Source organism: Dendroctonus ponderosae, unplaced genomic scaffold, assembly GCF_020466585.1.
Source record: "Dendroctonus ponderosae isolate FM_Combo_2020 unplaced genomic scaffold, Dpon_F_20191213v2 Dpon_F_20191213_1, whole genome shotgun sequence".
Classification (NCBI taxonomy): Eukaryota; Metazoa; Arthropoda; class Insecta; order Coleoptera; family Curculionidae; genus Dendroctonus; species Dendroctonus ponderosae.
In genome coordinates, this window is record NW_026017110.1 from 23,154,189 (window position 1) to 23,174,521 (window position 20,333).

Sequence of the window (20,333 nt, forward strand, 5' to 3'; positions counted from 1 at the left end):
CCAAAAACTCACCAGTTTCGTCCAATTGGCACGAAAGCCCGACTTCTTTTAATAAGCACAAATATGTCAATATTCAGCTACAATTTTGTCATTTTTTCGTCTGTTGCTTCTACAAATTGTCCCAACTAACTCGAAAATCTTATCTAATATCGTACGACTATGCTAAATCCATAAGCGCTCAAAGTGAAATTAGATACACTGTATGCTAATTTTATGCATTATGGAAACTGAAGTTGTGAGCGATTCAGCAGGCTGCATTTTAGCATGTTGAGTGCGCGTAAAATCCACAATTCGCTACACCAGTAGAAATATTTTTATCGCTAGATTTTACACCAGAAAAACCGTATTTCAAATATGATTGGTACCATAAATCTCCGCAAATCGCAAATCTTTTGTTGACTCACAAGATGGATGTGGGGGCAATGCGGCCGAATTGAGTTTGACAAATTTTTTGATTTTATTTAATCCACTCGGTCTTTCGGATAGGAAAAAAATTCATGAAATAAACTGCTCAACGAAATGAACGTTACACACCCAAATTTGCCCGAACTTTGGAAGTGAATGAATTCTGCTTTTGCTTCATTTGCTTTTTGGTTGTCCATGTTTTGGTAAAAATTAAGTATCACAGACAAATTTTCCATAGTGCCGCAAATGAAAAAATGAGGAATTCCGGAGTTATATTCTTGTGTTACTAGTTGGACACAAATTAGTTTTTTGGATCTCAACACCAAAAGTTTCTATACAAACCAAACAGCTTGCTTTCTTTTGTTTACTTTGTGGTCTCAAAAAATCAACTTTTCGGTCTTGCAGCGATGACGTTTCTGCTTTTGGTCAGATTTTCACGATATTGAGTTCACGTTGAAGCTAAAACTGCATAGAGAATGTTCCATATACAGATCTACCCAAAAAATCTGAATTTTCCCCGAAGTCTGTGATTCTGGAGGATTTTTAAACTGGAATGAAGCTTACTTTCAAATATTTCGTTCATTCATGCAACCCGATATTGATTTTTCTGCTGAACTCCATTGTGAAGTTTTAGATGCAACATGAGCCTTAGATTTTGCTAACCAGTTCAGTTCAAACGACTACAATTATCACACTAATATCAAAAAGTTTTTGAAAAACATCTTCGAGATATTAGGGTTATTTTAATTCCTGTCGTGTTGAAATGCAAAAAACCCGCTTATTGGCCAGCTGAGAGCAAGGGGAACTTTCACCAATTTTGCGTTGTTTCATTTGACACCCTGTAGAAAATTTGTTTGAAACACTATATATTTTTTAAAACCCCGCACTAACCGGATAAGAACTGCACTAAATAGCGCTTCCAACAGAAATAGAATCGCTCACAGTAAAAAGAATTTACCCAATTCCAAAGTTCGTCAAAATTTGTCAGGGTAACGTTGATTTTGTTGAGCAGTAGATCAGTTCGTTTCAAATTGTTTTCTTTTTTCAGTTTATTATATATCAGAAAAATTATAAAACTGACTTACTTTTTTAGTTACGATCTCCTTGATTTCTTGAACATAATTTATTTTGGACTCCTGAGCAGCCAAGTCGGGCATTGAGTTGCTGATCTGAATGGCACCCTGAAGAGGAGCTTCTTCCTCTTCTCCAGAATTGCTCAGTTTTGGTGTTGGGGGTCCAGAACGGCTACAGGCCCGTTCTCTCAGCCATTTCCAAGTGAGCGCCGCATGTTGGCTGAGGGAAGCTATAACAACTAATTAAGATGTAAATGAACGAAATAAATTAAAACCAGCAGCACTTCAGAGCACAACACCAGACAAATCAATTTCAATTTAATTGCAAGCCAAGTTTCCCTGAGAACCAAGAAGTGGCCCAGTAAAAAAGGTGAAAAAAATGAATTCAAATGAAATACAGAAATTCGCTGAAATATTCAAAAATATATGAATTTTATTAATAAATTGAAAACTTTTTAACAACCTACATTAAATGCTGTCTTTTACGTGCACACTTATTTGGGAAACGGTGCCAAACTCAAGTTAAGAAGAATCAAGTCGATTAAATTATATACGAATTATTTTTGACTTGAAAGTCTCCACAATGTAAAATACCTATTTCATTAATTTATTTTATTAGTTGCTCCTGAAATTGATGCAAGTGGAAATATATTAATCAGTACGAAATAAGCAGAAGATCGTAATTTAAAAAAAAACTAAAGTTTAAAGATTTTTCAGTCAAAGGCGATAAAATACGTTTTGAAGCAATGCTAATTGAAACTGACACAAAATTAAAATTGAAACAATATACAAGCATAAACAAACTTTCTATTTAAAATGAGAGGCGTACTAACGCAAAAGCAAACCGTATTTACTTACATTAATAATTTTTGGGATAGAATCTGTTTCAGTGCATTATCATTACAATTTAGTATTTATGTGTTGCATCGTTAATCATTTGGCATACTGTTAATTTTTATATTAATTAGCTGCAACCTTCTTCTATTTAATTGAATGCTGAATGCACTTTTAAGGTTTTGCACCAGTTATGTTTCCTTAATTATTTTCGTTTGCGGTCTTACTTTCATTATAGCTCAGCTTAAGCTCAGCCGCTTAATTATTGTTAACACTGCTAATCGTAATTTCGAAATTAACTTTTATTGCCGGTAATGGAATTCTAAATTGTGTGTGAAGGTTGATATAAAAAAGAGAAATGCTAAACACATTAAATTGAAAATAAAACGAATCTAGAATTTTAAAAATAAAAAATGGCCAAACGGTTTCCTAACAAATATGATTCATCTTGTCTTGATTTTGTCCAACTTGTCTGTTCAGTCTCCAGTTATTAAAAAAATAATGGTAAAATTGCACTTGTTTTATTTTGTTTATGTGGAAACTGTTTAGAATTATTAATAAATCTAGCTCAGAGCATAAAATTAAGAGAACAGTAAAAAAGCAAACTAAACAAAATAAATAAGCAAATTACAAAAGCAAAGTCGGAAAATCGACCATCACCAAAATAATATAAAGGAGGAAAAGCTATTGACTAATTCCTGAAAATGCTCCGAAGTTTATATCGAAACACACTCGCCCTTTTACTCAATAAAGTGCGTTGAGATTAACATTGTTTCTCTACTTTCCTCAGCAAGATCTGTTTTAATGTATTTTTTTTAAGTTTCCTTTCCTGTCTGTTCTTATTTCTTCTGCATCGTGGGCCTCTAAAAGTGTCCTTGATTTAAAAATCTCCGAAACTAAGTAAATTTGGCAAATTAACACATCATTTTCTCTGCCCTTAAATGCTACTTCAACTTTATCACTTTGCATATACACAAAAATCAAATCCCTCATGAAAACCTGCTGGAAATCCGACCATTATTTATATTTCTCTTCACTTAATGTTAAGGAGAACGATGATTGTTCTCGAAAATATTGGTCAATAAATATAACAACACCCTCCTTTCCTTTCTGATAACAAAAACATTTGTTCCCCACTCATTTCCTGATTAATCGCACAGAATTTTCAAACTAATTAACTCACTTACCGGCCATCCAAGCTGTGTCATCTGAAAACGAAAGCAATCCATTATTGTCTGAGCTCTTCGGCAAACAAAGAGTATCACAACGAAACAAAGAAGTTCGAAACAAACTCAAGCGCAATATCATGCATACCTCGTTCCCGTAAAATTTATTGGACGAAATGCGTTTACAAGATGAATGGGCTTTCTTTATATGAACGATGAAAAGAAAGACGCGTAGTTTCCCCATATAAATTGTCCCACGTGTCTTTTGGTCGGACATCAGAACTCAAAGGAAGTTAAAATTTCAATACATTTAGTTAAACGCTGAACAGCTACAATATTGCATAGTCTAGACTAAATTATTCACAACTAATGCACTTAATCTTAATAGAAATTCATATTTGTCGTAAAACGGGCGATAATTGATTAAGAAATTGTATCATAACATAATCAATGCCCGCCCAGCTTGACAGAAACGAATATTGATGAGCATGACCGTCAGGCTCATGGAGAGAAAGTTTCGCCAGTAGCTCATCATTCATCTCAACGTTTATTTCATGCGAAACAACTGTATTTACTAACATTTATTGAAAACTTGCTCCAAAGAAAAGGAATAAAAAACTTTCGAAATATGGAAAAACTTCATTAATGAACAGAAGCGGTTGTAGTTTCAGGTCTTTAATGGACAAGCTTATATTGATAAATTAGAACTCTGATAAAGTTTTTATAAATCACGTCAAATGTTAAAACAATTCGCTGTTAGTGATAAAAAGCTTATAAAATAAATAGTGATTCAACAATTTTAAAAGGAAACGGATGAACCGGTTCGAGAAGCAAAAAATTAAATAACTCTGGGCAAACAATTTTGTTTGCTGGGCGGAAATGGAACGGAGACTAGTCGGCTTGCTTTAGGATAAGTGCGAAATACTGATCGCTTTCCGGACACAAACATCTTGGCTTTCAAAGCAAAGTGTATGCCCAGCAAAAAACGTTTTCCTTTCCAGCAACAGATGCTGATAAGTCTCTAGAATACGAAAGTAGTTTCTATTTGACGGAAACTATAACATTCGAAAAATTTTAGAAGATCTACAACAATTTGAAACGAAGAAGAGTGGAATGGACTTCTCCTGCAGCCCAGACACATTTGGTAACAGTTATAATACATTATATCGGCATGCGGTCCAGGTTCATAAGCGGTTTATTCGGTTTAGATCATGTTTCGAACTGCAAGAACTTAAAACAAACATGGTTCCTATGTTCTCTACATATGATTCTCCAATAATTTGAAAAATTCAACATGATGTTGGTAACCATGTGTTTTAAGGGAGAATAGGCAAAAAAATAACTAAACCGAAACTTTAAGGGTCACAGGCTTTGAGGGCCATAAGAGTTTTAAGGTTCGTGAGGCTGAATGAGGTCATTGTTTTTAAAGAAAAATAACATGCATTCTTGAATATGAATTGCGTGTATGGTTAAAAAATTGTTTGTTGGATTTGGCTTGTTATTAATTTTTATACACTTTCCGCTGAGCTCAATTGACCAAAAGTTTTGAAGATCGAAGTATGACAGCTTTTCAGACAGATTGAAGAATTTTCACATACTTCTGTGTATCATCTTCTCTTTTAATGATCATTTATTAACATTTGGTTTAAAAAAATATCCAAACAAATAGTCTTTCACGAACTCTGCTGTAGCTTCACAGCAACAGAAGTATATGAACTTCTGTTGCTGTACACAGGCTGTTGTAAAGCTGTTGCTACCTTAACATAATTTTTGAGAAAAAAGGGTTTCTAGTTGGTCGGTTTATAACTTATAAAAATGTTCTGGAAACGTAGATTTTGCGACAAGATAACGTTCAAAAACGCACTTGAATCGGGCGTTAAATTTTAACATTTAACCAACTGATGAAAGTTACGTTGTATTTTCACTTAAAATGTGGCCCAGTTGATATTGTTTTTAAATATACAGAGTGCCATAAGTACATGATCAAAAGGATACTGCGATATTCTTTGCATTAAAAGTAGACGATCTGACCTAACTTTTATTAACAAAAAATATCTGGCTCCTCTGCTATTGATGGTCAAAGTTCTTCAAGAAATCTATCTTTTTTGAAATATCGGGAGAATGGTACGATGGATTTTGGTGATACTCGCTGCGAATTTGTTATCATGTACGACTCATATTTTGATAAAACAATCGAGTTCGGCAGTTTTGGGCAAGTGGTGAATTCTTGAGTGTCGTGATGCAAAAACTACCAGAACTTTTTATTTGGTGGATGGAATCAACTCATTTTTTTTTGGTTGATGCACTAATGATTTATTTACAATTTGATGCTCTTTGTAAAATCTTGTAGCATTCATAGGTTCATAATCTAATAGAAAATGTTTACTTATATATTTTTCTTATTTTCATTTTAATGAGCGGGTTTACTTTTCATAACGTACTTGAGAAAATATTATTTTCTCAATTTATAAAACCGTTCCAAAGTTAGGTATTGGTCCCTTGGAACAATTCCTCCTATACTTTACTCAATAAAAAGTTCAAAGTACTAATGTAGATATAAAAGGTTTAATTACATGAATTTTATTGGAAAACACACAGATATTCTAGCTTCAGAATATCGTTGTTATATTGAGCCTCAGATCTTGTAAGTATCGTCAAATAGCCTCAAAGCACCAATGTCACGATCATGAAAATAGATGCTATGATTTTCTTTGATGATAAATATTTGTCGTATGGTTTTTTCCTTGATGATAAATATTTGTCGAATTCTAATTTTAATATAGCAGATTTAACCAAATGTGTCTCGAAATCAAATCGTTTTAAAGCATTGTTCTAATTTTCCAGGAAAGTCAATCAAAACCAACTTATCCCCATTTATCAGACCGTATGAATCCGAGCCAGAAACAAGAGATTGAAAAGGACATTTAAAAATATTGTGTAACTTTATCCGGCTATAAAATGTTAGGAACATAAAAGAAGTTTTATTAAAGACAATAAAAACGACCATAACCAGTATCCACGGGCAGGTCCATTAAATTTAGCAAGCGGAGCGTCCCGAAGACAATGATATTCAATTAAAAAATACCCATTGAATTTATGGGTCTTGCTCACCGAACCGCCTTTCCAATTTGAGCAACTTTACCAGAGATCAAACGGGACGACAAATGCATGATTGAAATATTTTACACTGCAATTGCAATACGTTCACTGCAAAACTACATACCATTACCCTTATTAGCATTTTGTAGCTGAAAATCCAGCAATTCCAAACCAGATTATCTTTGAAACCGTTAACTGAGCCGAACCCTAATTGTTTAATAGCGCACGTGTAGAGTTTTGACATGGCTTCATAACTTTCTACCGGCAGTAATCCAGAGAGATATCCACAAAGTTAACCTGATCGGGCGGCGTTAAGGTAATTTCCACATAATCTGGAACGTGTTACGTGAGTTGTAACACACGACCTGACAATCTATTGTGTTCTGGTCTTTACAGCGACCATCTTAACTGTCAGTTTACCAGCACAATTGTCTAGTTATCAGCTACCGCTTTGAAGACGGAAGTAGCGCTTCCTAAAAGCAACTGGATCCTGGAGACGTTTAGCAATAACAGTACATAATAATGCTCTATCGAACCGTGCAGCTTTTTATCGATAAATAATGAATGAAACAACCGGAAAAGAAGTTGATAATATCTTAAGTGAGCGCATTAGAAGTGCGTATGAACCTCAAGACAATTGCCAATGGAAAGTGCCATAAGTGTTGTAAAACGCTCCCGCCTGGCATGGAAGACATTCGAAATTAACACCATTTTAGTGTTTGGTAAAACTTTACGGTTATTTAGAAGTTTAGGTGTTTCCAACAAGCTCATGCGTGTGTGTTTCAACATCAATCATATGCACATTTAAATTGCAAAACGAACAAATTTCAACAGAAATTGATAACGACATTACCAGGAACTTTTAAAACAAAAAATGTCTAGATTCAAGCAGCAGCCTTTTGGTCCTTGGCGCCCCGAAAAGTTCACTTTCGTCCTCAGTTTTTGTTCTTAATATTTTCTTAAAAGTGAAAATGTTCACCCGGAAGCTCTTCGCAAAATTGCAAAAAAAAGTTGAAGAATTTGTAAATCATTACTCCAATCATATTTGCGATTTCTCACATTTCCTCTAACACAAACAATTTCGAAATGAAATATTTCCACTTACTTTCGCTCACTTATGTTAGTAATTACAGTTTGATAATTAAGCACAAGCCACCTAGAAAATATGGAGGACAATATCGAAATTGGCCCGATAATTTCCAACTGGCACAAGCATAAAAACCCGAACCATCCACGTGTTGTAGTCTAATCGAATAAATTCGATCATTTTGTTTCGCCTCGCAAAGTCAAAGGGCTGCGTTATTTTCCCACTCATTTGTGTTAGTCATAAACCTCCAAAGGACTTTCATACGTTGCCTGTTAATTGGCAAAACGAGGAAGCCTTTTCACTGATTGTGTAATTCCCCAGACGGAAACAAATAATTGAATCTTTGCGTTACAAACGGTTTTGATTTGATTTTTGATTGAACGATTGGCTAATCGTTGCGTCAAAGTTTTTGCTGGCACAAAGACTATTTTTACGATTATTAATAATAGGTATACGGAGCGTTACAAAAAATACTAATTTGGATGACTACATTTAACTAATTACTAATCAAACCAAGCTCATTTCCAAAAACTTCCTTAGCTTATCAGATATCCACATTTAAATCTTAAATCCGAAATATTACGCATTTTTTGTTTCCGAACATGGAAATTTTCGAATAAATTGCTTCATTTTATGAAAATCTGATTTTTGAACTTGCTGTTGCTACTGGAAGCTTTGAATAATTCTCTAGACCGATAGACCGATGCTAAATTAGTTCGCCCGATCTAGGCCTGGGTAACACTGTGTTGAGTTGCGCTATTGAGTTGTTGCCGCTCTCTGAGTTATACGAGTTATAAATCACCGGTAATGAGTTCTCGGTTTTTCTGTTTAGAGACAGTGTTGTTTAAAAATATTGACCTAAAAGTGAAGAGACTCCAGTTTCCAAAGGTTTTCCAAATAAATGAGTATGAACTTTCGCTTTTTCAGTTCGGGGAAATATTTTTGGAAAAAGGCCTAGAAATAATTATTAGGGTTTTGTCCATAATTCGAAGCTGCAAAAAGTTTTCCAAATATTTTTGCAAAGCGGTTAAGGAAGCGAATGTTCCAATAAAAGTTATCTTATAATTTTTCAGAGATAATACTTGAAGTTTGCCAGTATTTTAAGTGAAACTAAAAAATAATGTGATTTTTGCATAGAAAGAATTGCTTAATAGAAACTTTGCTAAACTGGAATGATCTGAAAATTTAAAAGAACTTTAGAAATCCTCTCTGGTCGTTTTTCAAAATCGTCCTAATTACTTTCTATAAAACTGAATAAAATTATTTGGTTTTTGTGCCAAATTCGAAACTGAAATGGGTTTTCTAAATATCCCTGCAAACCGATGAATGAGGCAAATTTTCTAGCAAAATTAAATTTGTCATTTTTGGACGAAAACACATTATTGTCAAAAAAGAAGAAAATCATCAGAAAATAATGCTTTTTGGCGTTGTCGATTTAAAACTTTTAGTTTTGTGATCGGTTTTGGAGAAAACCTTATTGGTTTTCGGGAAAAACGGGTGGAATTTATTTTCGTGTTTGCCTCGAATTTGACACCGAAAAAAGCTTTTGTAAAATTTTTGCAAAGCTATAAATTTATCTTGTCATTTTCGCCTTAAAACTCCTCCAGATCGCCAGTATTTTTAAGTGAAACTCTACAAAATAGAACATTTTTGAGTAGAAAGTAAAGCAAAAAAAAAACTAAAAAAACACATTTTTTAAGAAATTCTACAGTCTTCAGAGGAATGGCGGTGACGAGATTTCCAAATAATTATTAGATTATAATCTGGTACAAACTTTCGCTTATTCTGTTCGTTTTTTGATAGAAAATTGTTTGATTTTTTTTCAGTGACTGAAGTGAAATTTTCGAAAATTGAGCATTCAGAAGAAAGAGTAACTTGGCTAAAATTGAAAAATTCTGAAATTTGAAGACATTTTAAAAATGTTATTAATAAATGACCTTTAAATTAAATCTAATAAAAGTAATCAACATTTTCCCAACAATGGAACTGAGTTACTAAGCCATTTGCGCAATACTGCGCCAACTCCTAAAAATTCACTGAGTTACCCAAGTCTAACCCGATCTAATAATGTGTCACACATTTAAAATGATTGGAGCTATTTGAAGTAAATTTTGCAATAATGCACGTTCATTTACATACAACTGAACAACATTATTTGGGGAAAACTTCCATAATTCAGTTGACTCAGAAATATTTGGCTATGATGCTTCAAGCTTTAGCCACAGTAAAAAATTTGAAAGATCTACATTTCGATAATAAACAACAGAGTTGGCAAACATTTTTTGAAAACCCTGTGCATTCAAAATATTTATCATTTTATTTAATACTACACTTGTTAAACTCCATGCCTGATGAAAAAAATGTGTATGACATTAACAGATTTATTAATCATACTTATTAAAATGTGACTTAATGATCAAATATTCAATAGTTTATTACTAACTGTTCTCAATAAATGGCTCGAGTAGCGAATTATTTCCAATACAAATTTTCGGTTTCAATGCCGCAGGATCATTTATAATGGTGTGGCTTCATGCAAAACCTAAACTTTTGGGTGAAGCTATCAACCTAAATCTGCAAATCCGGGATTTCTCTTAAGGTGAATTTAGGCCCTAGATAATTCTCCGCCCTGTTTTCACGCCCCTTGTGTCCCTGACACTTTGCTCTACTTTATGTTTCAATTCAATCATTGCACTAGACTATAGTGTTCATTGGGGAGCATAACCACTGTTTGACGATTTATTGTCATTTGTTCCTGCATCATTTCCTTACCAAAAATCATTCCTTACACTTAACTGAATATTTTATCAATAGGAACAGAATCGCATGTGATAACATGCTAATTCCCCATTTAAGCCAATAGACGAATTCATTGAGTCAAAGTATGAATAAGTCATGTTCTTGTTAGTACATCGTCAATTTTATTTCCCACTTGTTGAGGAACAGTTCTGAAGAAGGTTTTGACACATCCAGGTCGGTTGCATAAATAAAACATCAAACAGCTTCTATGTCAGGGACAGAGCTGACTAAAAGACGACAAACTGCATTATTCAATCGAGGCTAAAAGTATTAGTCATGACCTAATTCGGTTTTCTTACGCCAATTTGTTAGATCAGCATTGATGTTTCCCTTAAAATGCAAACATTTCGGGAACAGCTTTATTTCGAACAATTTTCTCGAACTTTATTAATGGATAACATTTTATGTACATCAGCTCTTGTTCAATGCATTATTAAACAGACGTTTGTCCTAAAACGCGGCAAGAGTGCAAAATGAAAATAATGAGCGCCTAAAACAGCGAGGAATCGTATAAAAACCGAAGCAAATTCAATTGGTTTCAAGAGCTCAAAGGGCCTTTAAACATATAAATTCAGTTTCAAATAATTCCATAAAAAAATATTGACTGGGAAAATATATGATGCCTACTGTGTAAATAAAAAACGTTTTGAACGAGCCGTATCCGTTCAAGAGAGTAATTTTTAATGTTTTTTCTGACTTGAGGCTTATGAACTTTACAAGCCAAGGTCTTTGAAATAAAACCGTTATATTTGTGAAAACTTCTTCATCTTTAATACATTACTTTGTACTAAGCAAACCACTGATTAAATAGACGCCCATTTTATTTAATTCCCATTTAACTAAAGCAAATCCTGTAAAAGCTGCAGCTGTTCCCAATATTGCCTGCTTTAAGAGTAAAATACACTAAAAACTCATTAGCAAGAACTAATTTCTATAACTTTGCTTGAAACGATCGAAATTAATCACAAAGATAAACAATCTAAAATTGATGCTTGTTGCGAGCAGACATCGAAAAGCACATTTACAGGAGATCGTATTAGAAACCGCAAGTCAAGAACAGTCGATCAACAAAACAAACCGAATAAGTCCCTTAATTCCATCCGCGAAGTTTGCAAGCACGTTTCCTTATAATTTCAGGTTTTTAGGTGGTTTTTGGATCGCGTTTATTTTAACGGAATTATTCGGATAAATTGGGGTTCGCGCGAGATTAGTGACCTGGAATGGAGAACGCTAATTTCAAGTTGGAGCATCTGTGGCTTCTTATGATAAATGAGCAATTAAGTTTCAGGCGAAATAAATAAAAATGGGAAGCCATTGTACCGACACAATTTGCAATTTACATAAAGTTCATGAGATTTAGGAGACGTTCTAAAAACAAAAGTTTTCCTACAAGGCAAGTCATTGACTAAGATTAATTGCAAATGACAAACATAGTTTCATATTGAAGAACTTTATCAGTATAAGTTGGCATGAGTAACAAATTCATGTTTTTTCTGGCTTTTTGCAATTTGCTTCAACTTCTCGAGTGTTTTAAAAATTAGTTTTTTCAAACATAAAAAGTTATTTTCTGTCGTGATACTGTTTAGACCTTCCAGGCACTCAAAATTCTCTTGATTATTCCCAATCGCAGGACATGATATTTCAATGGTGGTAATTCTTCAAGTAAATAATAAAGAAAGTCCACTCATTTTGAATCTTCTTGTATATCAGCAGAAAATGAAATACGATGCAATAAGAGCTCGCTACAATGAAAGATCGCTCAAATAAAAGACTGAGAGAACTCAATTAATTTCATTTTTATTTACCCTTAAACCTCGAGACGAACGCAGGGATAGACGAGACACTTCTGCTGTTACAACAGTCATAGTCACGTGTACTCTTTAAATTAAGTAAGAAACTTGAGTAATTACTAAATATATTCTAAGTAGCTGCGGAAATTTATCTTTACAACTTTCCAGGTAAAGGACAATATTAATTGTCTGCCATTACGCTCGCTATTACGTACCATAAGGCATCTTCATATTATGATATCTGGAGACTCGTAAACGCTAAACAGGGTACTGCTGAGCATTAATTTCGCGACGATTAAGACTCCTCATTAGAAATTTAGTTGAAAATTCAAAAAAGTTTTATTAATTTTCACAATCGGATTTATTAGGAGAAAACTAAATGTATTTTGGAACCACGTATTTTATTGCACCTGCAAATTACCTTTTCTCATTAACAAATTTGGAAATAAATCAACGTAACGAATAAAACTAAAACGAATATATAAAAAACCGATCGTTTTACTAATGAAACTACATATTTATCACTCATATCAGTTGAGGAGTAATTTGAACCTCATAATTTATTATTCAACTGCTCGGTTTCGCTTCTGAACTTCACTTCACAACATCCGTTTCCATTGTTTATAGGAATGTTTGAATCCCATACCTCAGTTTAATTTTAAATGAAAGTTTTTTGTTCATAATACGCTAGGGATGCCTGATAATTTTTTTTCTACTGGTAGTTGCACAATAGTTTCTTGAAAAGTTCCAGATCAACTTTCAGTTAAAAAAAATGCATTTGTTCATTCAAAAATCAGTTCGTTTGTAATAAACAACACCGCGTGAGTTCTATCTTCTATTGTCTCCAAGATTTAATCGCTTTACCGTATCTCGACAGAAGGTAAACTATATGCATGTTCAACATTGTAGGTTTTGACACGTTTTCAACAGCATTCATCTTTGGAAAATAAACTCTGTATAGTCGCTTTGCTGCCACACCAAATAAATAAAACATTCTTTGAAAAGCGGCGTTTTATTTAATTGTTTCATCGGATAATGGCTAAAATGATGTTGTTAGAAAATTGGCTCTAACAGAGAATTATCGGAAATCGTGCCTCATCAATACTGCGAAATAGTCCCGCCGGTCACTTTTTAAAATTTTTAAGTGTCCATTAACAGTTTGATAAAAAGTAGCTGCTGTTTGTAGTAAGTATTACACTTGTGTAAATTTTTACAAGTTGTTCAATACTTTGTCAAAATCCAGCTCTTATTGAATTCGAGAGCAAATCATAAAATTAAAATCTATGCAATTATTTAGACAAACCAGCTATTGGTAAAAGAGCAAAGATAATAAATTATATTTCAAAAAATAAATGAAACACAAAGCCAATTTAAGTACAGTGTAACTATTGAAACTCTATTTCCTTTCGCTTTTCATTCATTTCCATTTTACTGAAAGTTTGTATCAAACGAAATAGCTTTTTGTTCATCTATTTGGTATCAGCTCCACCAGTTTAAACCGAAAATTTAAATTGCTTCTAGACATTAAGCCAGAAAACCAAATAACACCGAAATTGAACAATTCCAATATATTTCAATGTCGGTGAACGATTGGTCTTATTACAGTCAAGTTGGATGAAGTACGAGGTCGAAATGCCCTTTAAACCATTTCACCTCCGCTCATATTTCACATTGAGACGTCCAATGTCAGAAATGAAGCTCATTAATCTCCATGAAATTTTTAGGAAACGTCGGCCGACATAAACTGATGCGTTTATTGGCGGAAAGGTCTAAGAGGACGCCTCAAAGAATTTATTTCATGCTAATTTATCAAGGGGATAGTGTGTGTCATACGTGTATAAATTGGGTTGACACGACAATGAATTAAAGGCAATTAAATTGCTGAATGAAAAAATAAGAAAATCTAGACAACGAAATAAACATACATCTCTGGCAAGTGCGTCCAGACAGTTCCCAGGGGCATTAGGTGATTGATGGCGATTTGAGCCTGAGCTAGGATCCAAAATTAATTACTCCTAAACTCAGTAGGACGGTTTTATTTACTTGATCACGATCTTCTGATAATCATTAATTGCTATTACCTAGGGGGTGAACAAACTTTATAGAATCTTATCCGGCCTTCTTGGGTCTGACTGTTGATTATTCGGCGTTTTAATACATCACGCGTCTGTCCCCTGTATAGGATATTAAATAATTAAGCCAACAAGACCGAAATTATAAGCTGATGTTCTAAGCGAATTATGCTGCGCACACGATGCTTTAAAACGCTAAACTTTTGCCGAGGTATATTTCTAGTTAGAGAGTATTTGCAGAATTCAGTAGAATAAAATAATTCAAATCACACACTATTCACCACCATGGGAATGCTTCTATTCACACGCCGTATATCAAACAAATCCGATGAATCGCACTATCAGGGATTCGGCAGTGTATTCAACCTGAACACATTTTATTAAAATTCCATTAATCCTGTAGAAACGGTGATTAATATTCAGGAGATAAGCGGATTGATTATGGAAATTCGCAGTCAAATCGCGTAGACCGATTAGAACGGGAGTGGCTGTTTTAAAGGAAACAAGAAAACCAACTTTACCATATGGAAATTTGAACTTCTGTTTTAGATTACCTATACATAAATGCAAATTGAAAATGCTTCGCGCTCAACTCAGCATATCAAATGGAGAGACTATGATTCCATCAGGCTTGTGTTATAAAGAAATAGAATTAAAATTTCGCTAACAAGTATAAATAAACTAGCGAAAATGACTTTGAGAAAGGCGCTTGTGTGTTTATGTGTTTTTCACAACAAGGCAACATTTTTCAGAAATACTGTACTAAAAATACGAGTGATTTTTCATATTATTTGAAATGCATGAAATCGCTTAAAGAACGAGGTATATAGCAAAACCCGAATGTAAAAACCCAATAAATAAAGCAAATTGGTAACAAACTACTTGAGCTAATAAATCAGTGCCTAGTCTATAAAAAAGCTAAATTTGAACATTCACGCGGTAAATCATAGAAAAATATGGAGATTATTCACATTTTAAATTTTGTAGAGGTGACTGTTTTTTACATTTTATTACGCGATCATTGTCAAGCCACAAATTTTTAATTAAAAGCCGCGTGACTAAAGTATGCGGGAAATTCTGAAAAAATATAATACATTGTAGATAAAATTTACAGCATACAAATACAAATTGTATAAAGAAAAAGTAGATTTAAATTGTTATTAAACTGGTTCAAAGTAAATTACTTATTCCGAATAAAAAATTACCCAAAGATATATTATATCAATTTAATACACATTGAGTCAGTAGCTTATGAAAATGAAAACTAACATAAAAAAATCAGATCGGTAAGTAAAATTCTGCTGTAGCTAATATCGTTTAATTTTCGATTTTTACATATTTTTGCACTTTTTTTTCTGTATCCTCAAGATGGCTAACTAATTAGTCCCGCCTATATCCATTCTAGCACAAAAATTAAATTTTATAATGAAAAAGCACTTACAAAATTTAGATAATGCGTGTTGGAATAAATTAAGGCGCTACAATTTTTTAAACTGAATAACAACGTTATCGCATTAGGCATAGTCTAAGGGGGAAGTTTTGCCAATTCATGGCAACAAGGGACCACGTGCCGTCACATAAAAGATTGGCAAGTTGGAAAAACTGAAACAGTCTTACTACATTTAATATTAATGGCTGAGTCTGGTTATTGTATATTATAACGGTATTTTTTTTACAATTTCGGTAACAAGATACTGTAATTTCCTTTTTGCCTCGCCCCTTGACAAATCGATATCGTTATATTTGCCTTGACACTGCGAACGCGTCTCTATTATTCTATATTTTAACAATACAGCGTGCATAAACTGAGTTTGGGTAACAAGCGGGAATTGAGTAATTTTTGCTGCAAAATGCACAGACATACTTTTTTCAATGCTATCGGGAAAACAAATGAATTAAGTATTGTATTGGCATGTTAGCAGTTTGGAAAACGATCGTTCATTTTCAAAATTTATATATTTTTGAAACAGCGCACTATATTTTGCAAACATTGTCAACATGAATCGAGTATGTATACTAATTATAGAAAGTTATCATCAGCTATTATTTTAAACCGGTTTTCATAATAACTAGCTAAAAATAATTCAATTTTGTTTTCACTTTGTTGAAATTGTTTCATAATTAAATGCTCTCCATAGTATTAATTTTTCCAATTAGTTTTATTAAATTATTTAATACTGCTTCTTCTTTGCTGAAACTTTGTTATCTAATTTAAATTTGTTGATCAATTTATCTAAATTTATTGAACTGAATGAAGTGTTTGAAACACTGTTTTGAAACAAGAATCAATTTTCAGTTTCACCCGAATACGCCAAAATTTTTAATTGATTAATACAGATTTGTGAGATTTTGCAATAAACTGTATGATGGAATAATTTAAGAGATGAAGAGGAAGCATAAAACGCCATTGACTGTTGGTGTATAGCTCCGAAATCAAAATAAAACTTTTAGTCTAATAAAAGCATTATCACAAAGCCAATATGATTTAAATTACTTGGCATTCGCGTTGAAAAAAATTATAAAAAATTGCATAAAAGTGCAAACCACTGAAGTCGTTCAGTAGAATAACCTCAGATTCTGTAATTCGGTATTGCTGATTTGCTGACTATAGAAATTATTTTAAATGTACTAAAAATGTTTTGCTACAAAGTGTCTTCAAAATCTACAGAAAATACAATGACATTAATATTTTTACCAGGAGCTTCCACTCCATGAAAATGATGAAATATAATAATATAATCAGAAATCAGAAATAACTTTAGCCAGTTAAAATGTTAAAAAGCTAATTGCCCGAAAATTATTTCTCGCGACTTTAATTGAAAGAGACACTAATATTAAGGGGCTAACAAAAATAAATAAATTAAGGGCCTCATTTCAAGTTATATTCACGTTTACACCCTTGATGTGAATGTTCACTCAAACTTAAAACTGACACCCCAATTTCTGCCTTTAGAAACGGGCATATTTTCATGGCCTGGCAAAGCCATTTATATTGAGACAAACTTTCTGGGTCGTTAAAATAGTATTTGCTAGTCTAAGAGCATTTAATCTTAGGAAAATCCAATGTACTGTTTGCATGTTCATTTTTGAAAACTGCACGCATTAGTGTAAGTGCTTTGCTTTCCAATATGTCACTTGCTAAAAGCACTTTTATTTTGTGTCACATTAAAAACATATAAATTTAGAACTTCAAAAGTAATCCTGCTCTACCGCAGTGTAGTGAATATTTACAGGCAATAACTTTTGATTGAGCAAATGCTTCGAAATGAGGACATCATAAGAGACGATATAATTTTTAGGCGGTATTTAAAACTAATTTATCTAGAAAACCCATTACTCCAATTTAATGCCGGCAATTTCATCAAAATGTATGCACTTTGAATGCCTCATTTAAGCAATTACAGTTCACATTTTCGTTATTATTATTGTCATTGCCTCAAAACCCTATCGTCTTTCTCGGCCATAAGTAGAAACAATTACTTTTTATTGGGGCGGCTTATTTTCTTTGCAAATACCTCCTTTAGTCCGGTCCAAAATTGCCGATATTTTCTCATTTGGCTTTCAAAAAACTCTGGCAATTTCACCTTCTTGTGTCTAATCAAGAGTTACTTCTTGCCAGGATAATGGGTAAGTGAATATTTTCAGGAAAGTTTAGTAAACAAATTAAATAAATGAAAGACAAATTGGAAAAAAATTCTCTACGCTTTCCATGATATTTACCACTTAGTAATTAACGATAAAAGCCCTGATTGCGTAGAACCTTTTACAGCTCCCACGCCTCTAAAAGCGCCCAAAGTTCCTTCACACATAAAGCGTAAACGATACAGTTTTGTGTGAGAATTGCATGTTTGTTCCCAAACCACAAATGAGAGAAAGTTGGAAAAACACTTGGCCCAAAAATAATGTAGCTGACTGTCAACTCAGCTTGGCTTATTAAGGTACCCAACTTAAAATTTAAGACTATATTATAAGTCGAAACCTAAGGCTAATACATTGGGGGATACAGTTTCCTTCGATTGCACGTAATATTTAATACGCTGTCCCATTCAGTCTGTTAACCTCATCAAAAACAACGTCCATTACAAAATTAAAAATAAGAGACATTCAAGAAATGGCCTCAAGTTTGCAATCGAGGATGAAACTCCAATTAATCCGGAGTTTAAGAGAAGTGTTTCAAACCGGGTCTTGACTCTTTGAAATAATTCGCGTTTTAAAAGTTGAATCTAATAGAGTTTTTTAGTAATTAAAGCAAAAATGTCAGGAAACCTCCAAACCTTTAACAGAAGTTGGGGAAAGTAATGTTTAGTCAATGTCTGAGTTCAGAATTTAGTATCTCTTTAGCCAATAAGCATTGTGGAATATACGTATTCCACAATGCACATTATGGATGACATCATTATGATGCACATCATGCAATTACATACACACGTAATACATTGAAAAGTCCGACTTGAGTGAAACAAAAAAATAGCTACGGAAGGCATTAATTCAGCCAGATATTTCTTGCAACACCAAGGTTACAGCGTATTTGGACTATTGATAAAACTGATAAAGTGAAAGTTGTTGAAAAAAATGAGTAACGATTTAGACGGTTTTGAATTTGATAGGAAGAGGCACTAACACAAGTACTAGGAGCAATTTAAAAAATTTTTGATGAATTTTATTGATCTGGAAGTTTTGAATAAACCCCGGATCCAGACAGGGTTTGATGAAAAACTACTCTCTCTTGTTCAATTCATAAGTTTGCACCAGCAAAGTTTTTGTCAACATCAATCTTTGATACGAAGTGAAATTGAACAGTTCTGATATCAATTGATCATGTTTCTGGTAAAATGCATTTTACATTTTACATTCGTATGGCAGGTTCAATTGTGAAACTGCATTGTAGTAATAAAAAATTGGACACTCAACTTAAAGTGAAGAATTTATGGCTCCATCGGGAAAACGGATTTTTTTATACTTGTCCTTTAGTTGTTAGCTTATGCATGTATGTTAGAGTATTTGCTGTTTTATGCAATTTTTATCTTTATATTTATTCTACATTTTAATTCGATAAGGTGCTTCTTGATAATTTTAAGGCTACTACGAAACTTTGATAAGACAATTTTTCTTGCTTTTACTGGTAGAATATGAAGCTTAAAGTATGCGAAACCGCCCTCTGAGTTGAAAGAGTTGACACAGACTTTTTAAACGCGATTTTTTTAATGCCTTTAAGAACCCCAAACTTGAACCGTTTCCGTTTCGGTGGCCCACCCTGTATATATCAATAATCGTGTAAGGCAAAGTATGACAAACATATAAACATTTTTTTTTGCAACACTCACTTGCAGCCTCCTCAGATGAATGTTCCACGGAAATATCGGAAATGGGTTTGACTCTAACCATGGGGCGAGCGACTCTGGAAGACGTCGGGCCGTTCAGCATGATCTCGTCGGAGCGTCGAGACGTGCTGGGCGCCGTTAGCACAGCGCCGTTTCCTTGCGGATGGATCATCGCGAACTGTACCAAGTTCGACGGCGGTAACGGTGAACTTGCACGTCGCGTGACGTAGCAAGGCGCCGGCTCCCGATTGGTCAGGTTCACGGTCGACGTCCCGCGTTCCCAGTCCGCCTGCCGACGCTTGTTCGACGCCGTCTCTAAAACTGGTGCACGTTGCGCTGTGCACGTGACCCTCCACCACACGGACTGCAATCTGTTGAGGGAGCTCTATTGTTTTTAATCTATTCGATTCGGCCAAGATGCGATTTTGGTTATATCATTGTCGGAAAACTGACGACATTTTCGCGTAATTGATTCGAGAGGGAGGTACGGATCTGGGAAAACGTTCCAGGTTCGAACGTGACAACAACCAGATTCAGATAGCAGCAAAATATTCATAATACAGACCCATTAAGCTGCTTTCGCAGGACTAACGCGTTCGCTTCCAAGAGGGGTTGAAAAAATCTATTGAATAAACAAAGGGTTTGAAGTGATAATTTCTTATGGCACGGTGAAAGCTCATCGGAATG

The 20,333-nt window shown here is 33.9% G+C and overlaps 1 protein-coding gene across 2 annotated transcripts in view; it reads right to left on the reverse strand.

The window, feature by feature from the left end:
• The window catches only part of LOC109535629 (synaptotagmin-10), a 58,370-nt gene extending 38,361 nt beyond the window's left edge, over positions 1-20,009 (reverse strand). Inside the window, exons 1-3 of one of the 2 annotated variants that reach the window (XM_048670632.1) lie at positions 19,650-20,009; positions 3,500-3,520; positions 1,491-1,717 (exon numbers count right to left, since the gene is read on the reverse strand). In XM_048670632.1, the coding sequence (XP_048526589.1) occupies positions 1,491-1,717; positions 3,500-3,520; positions 19,650-19,818 (417 nt within the window). In that variant the 5' untranslated portion in view covers positions 19,819-20,009. The remainder of the gene's footprint in view (positions 1-1,490; positions 1,718-3,499; positions 3,521-19,649) is intronic. The other variant, XM_048670631.1, reaches the window with a different exon arrangement.
• Between the last annotated feature and the right edge of the window lie 324 nt (positions 20,010-20,333).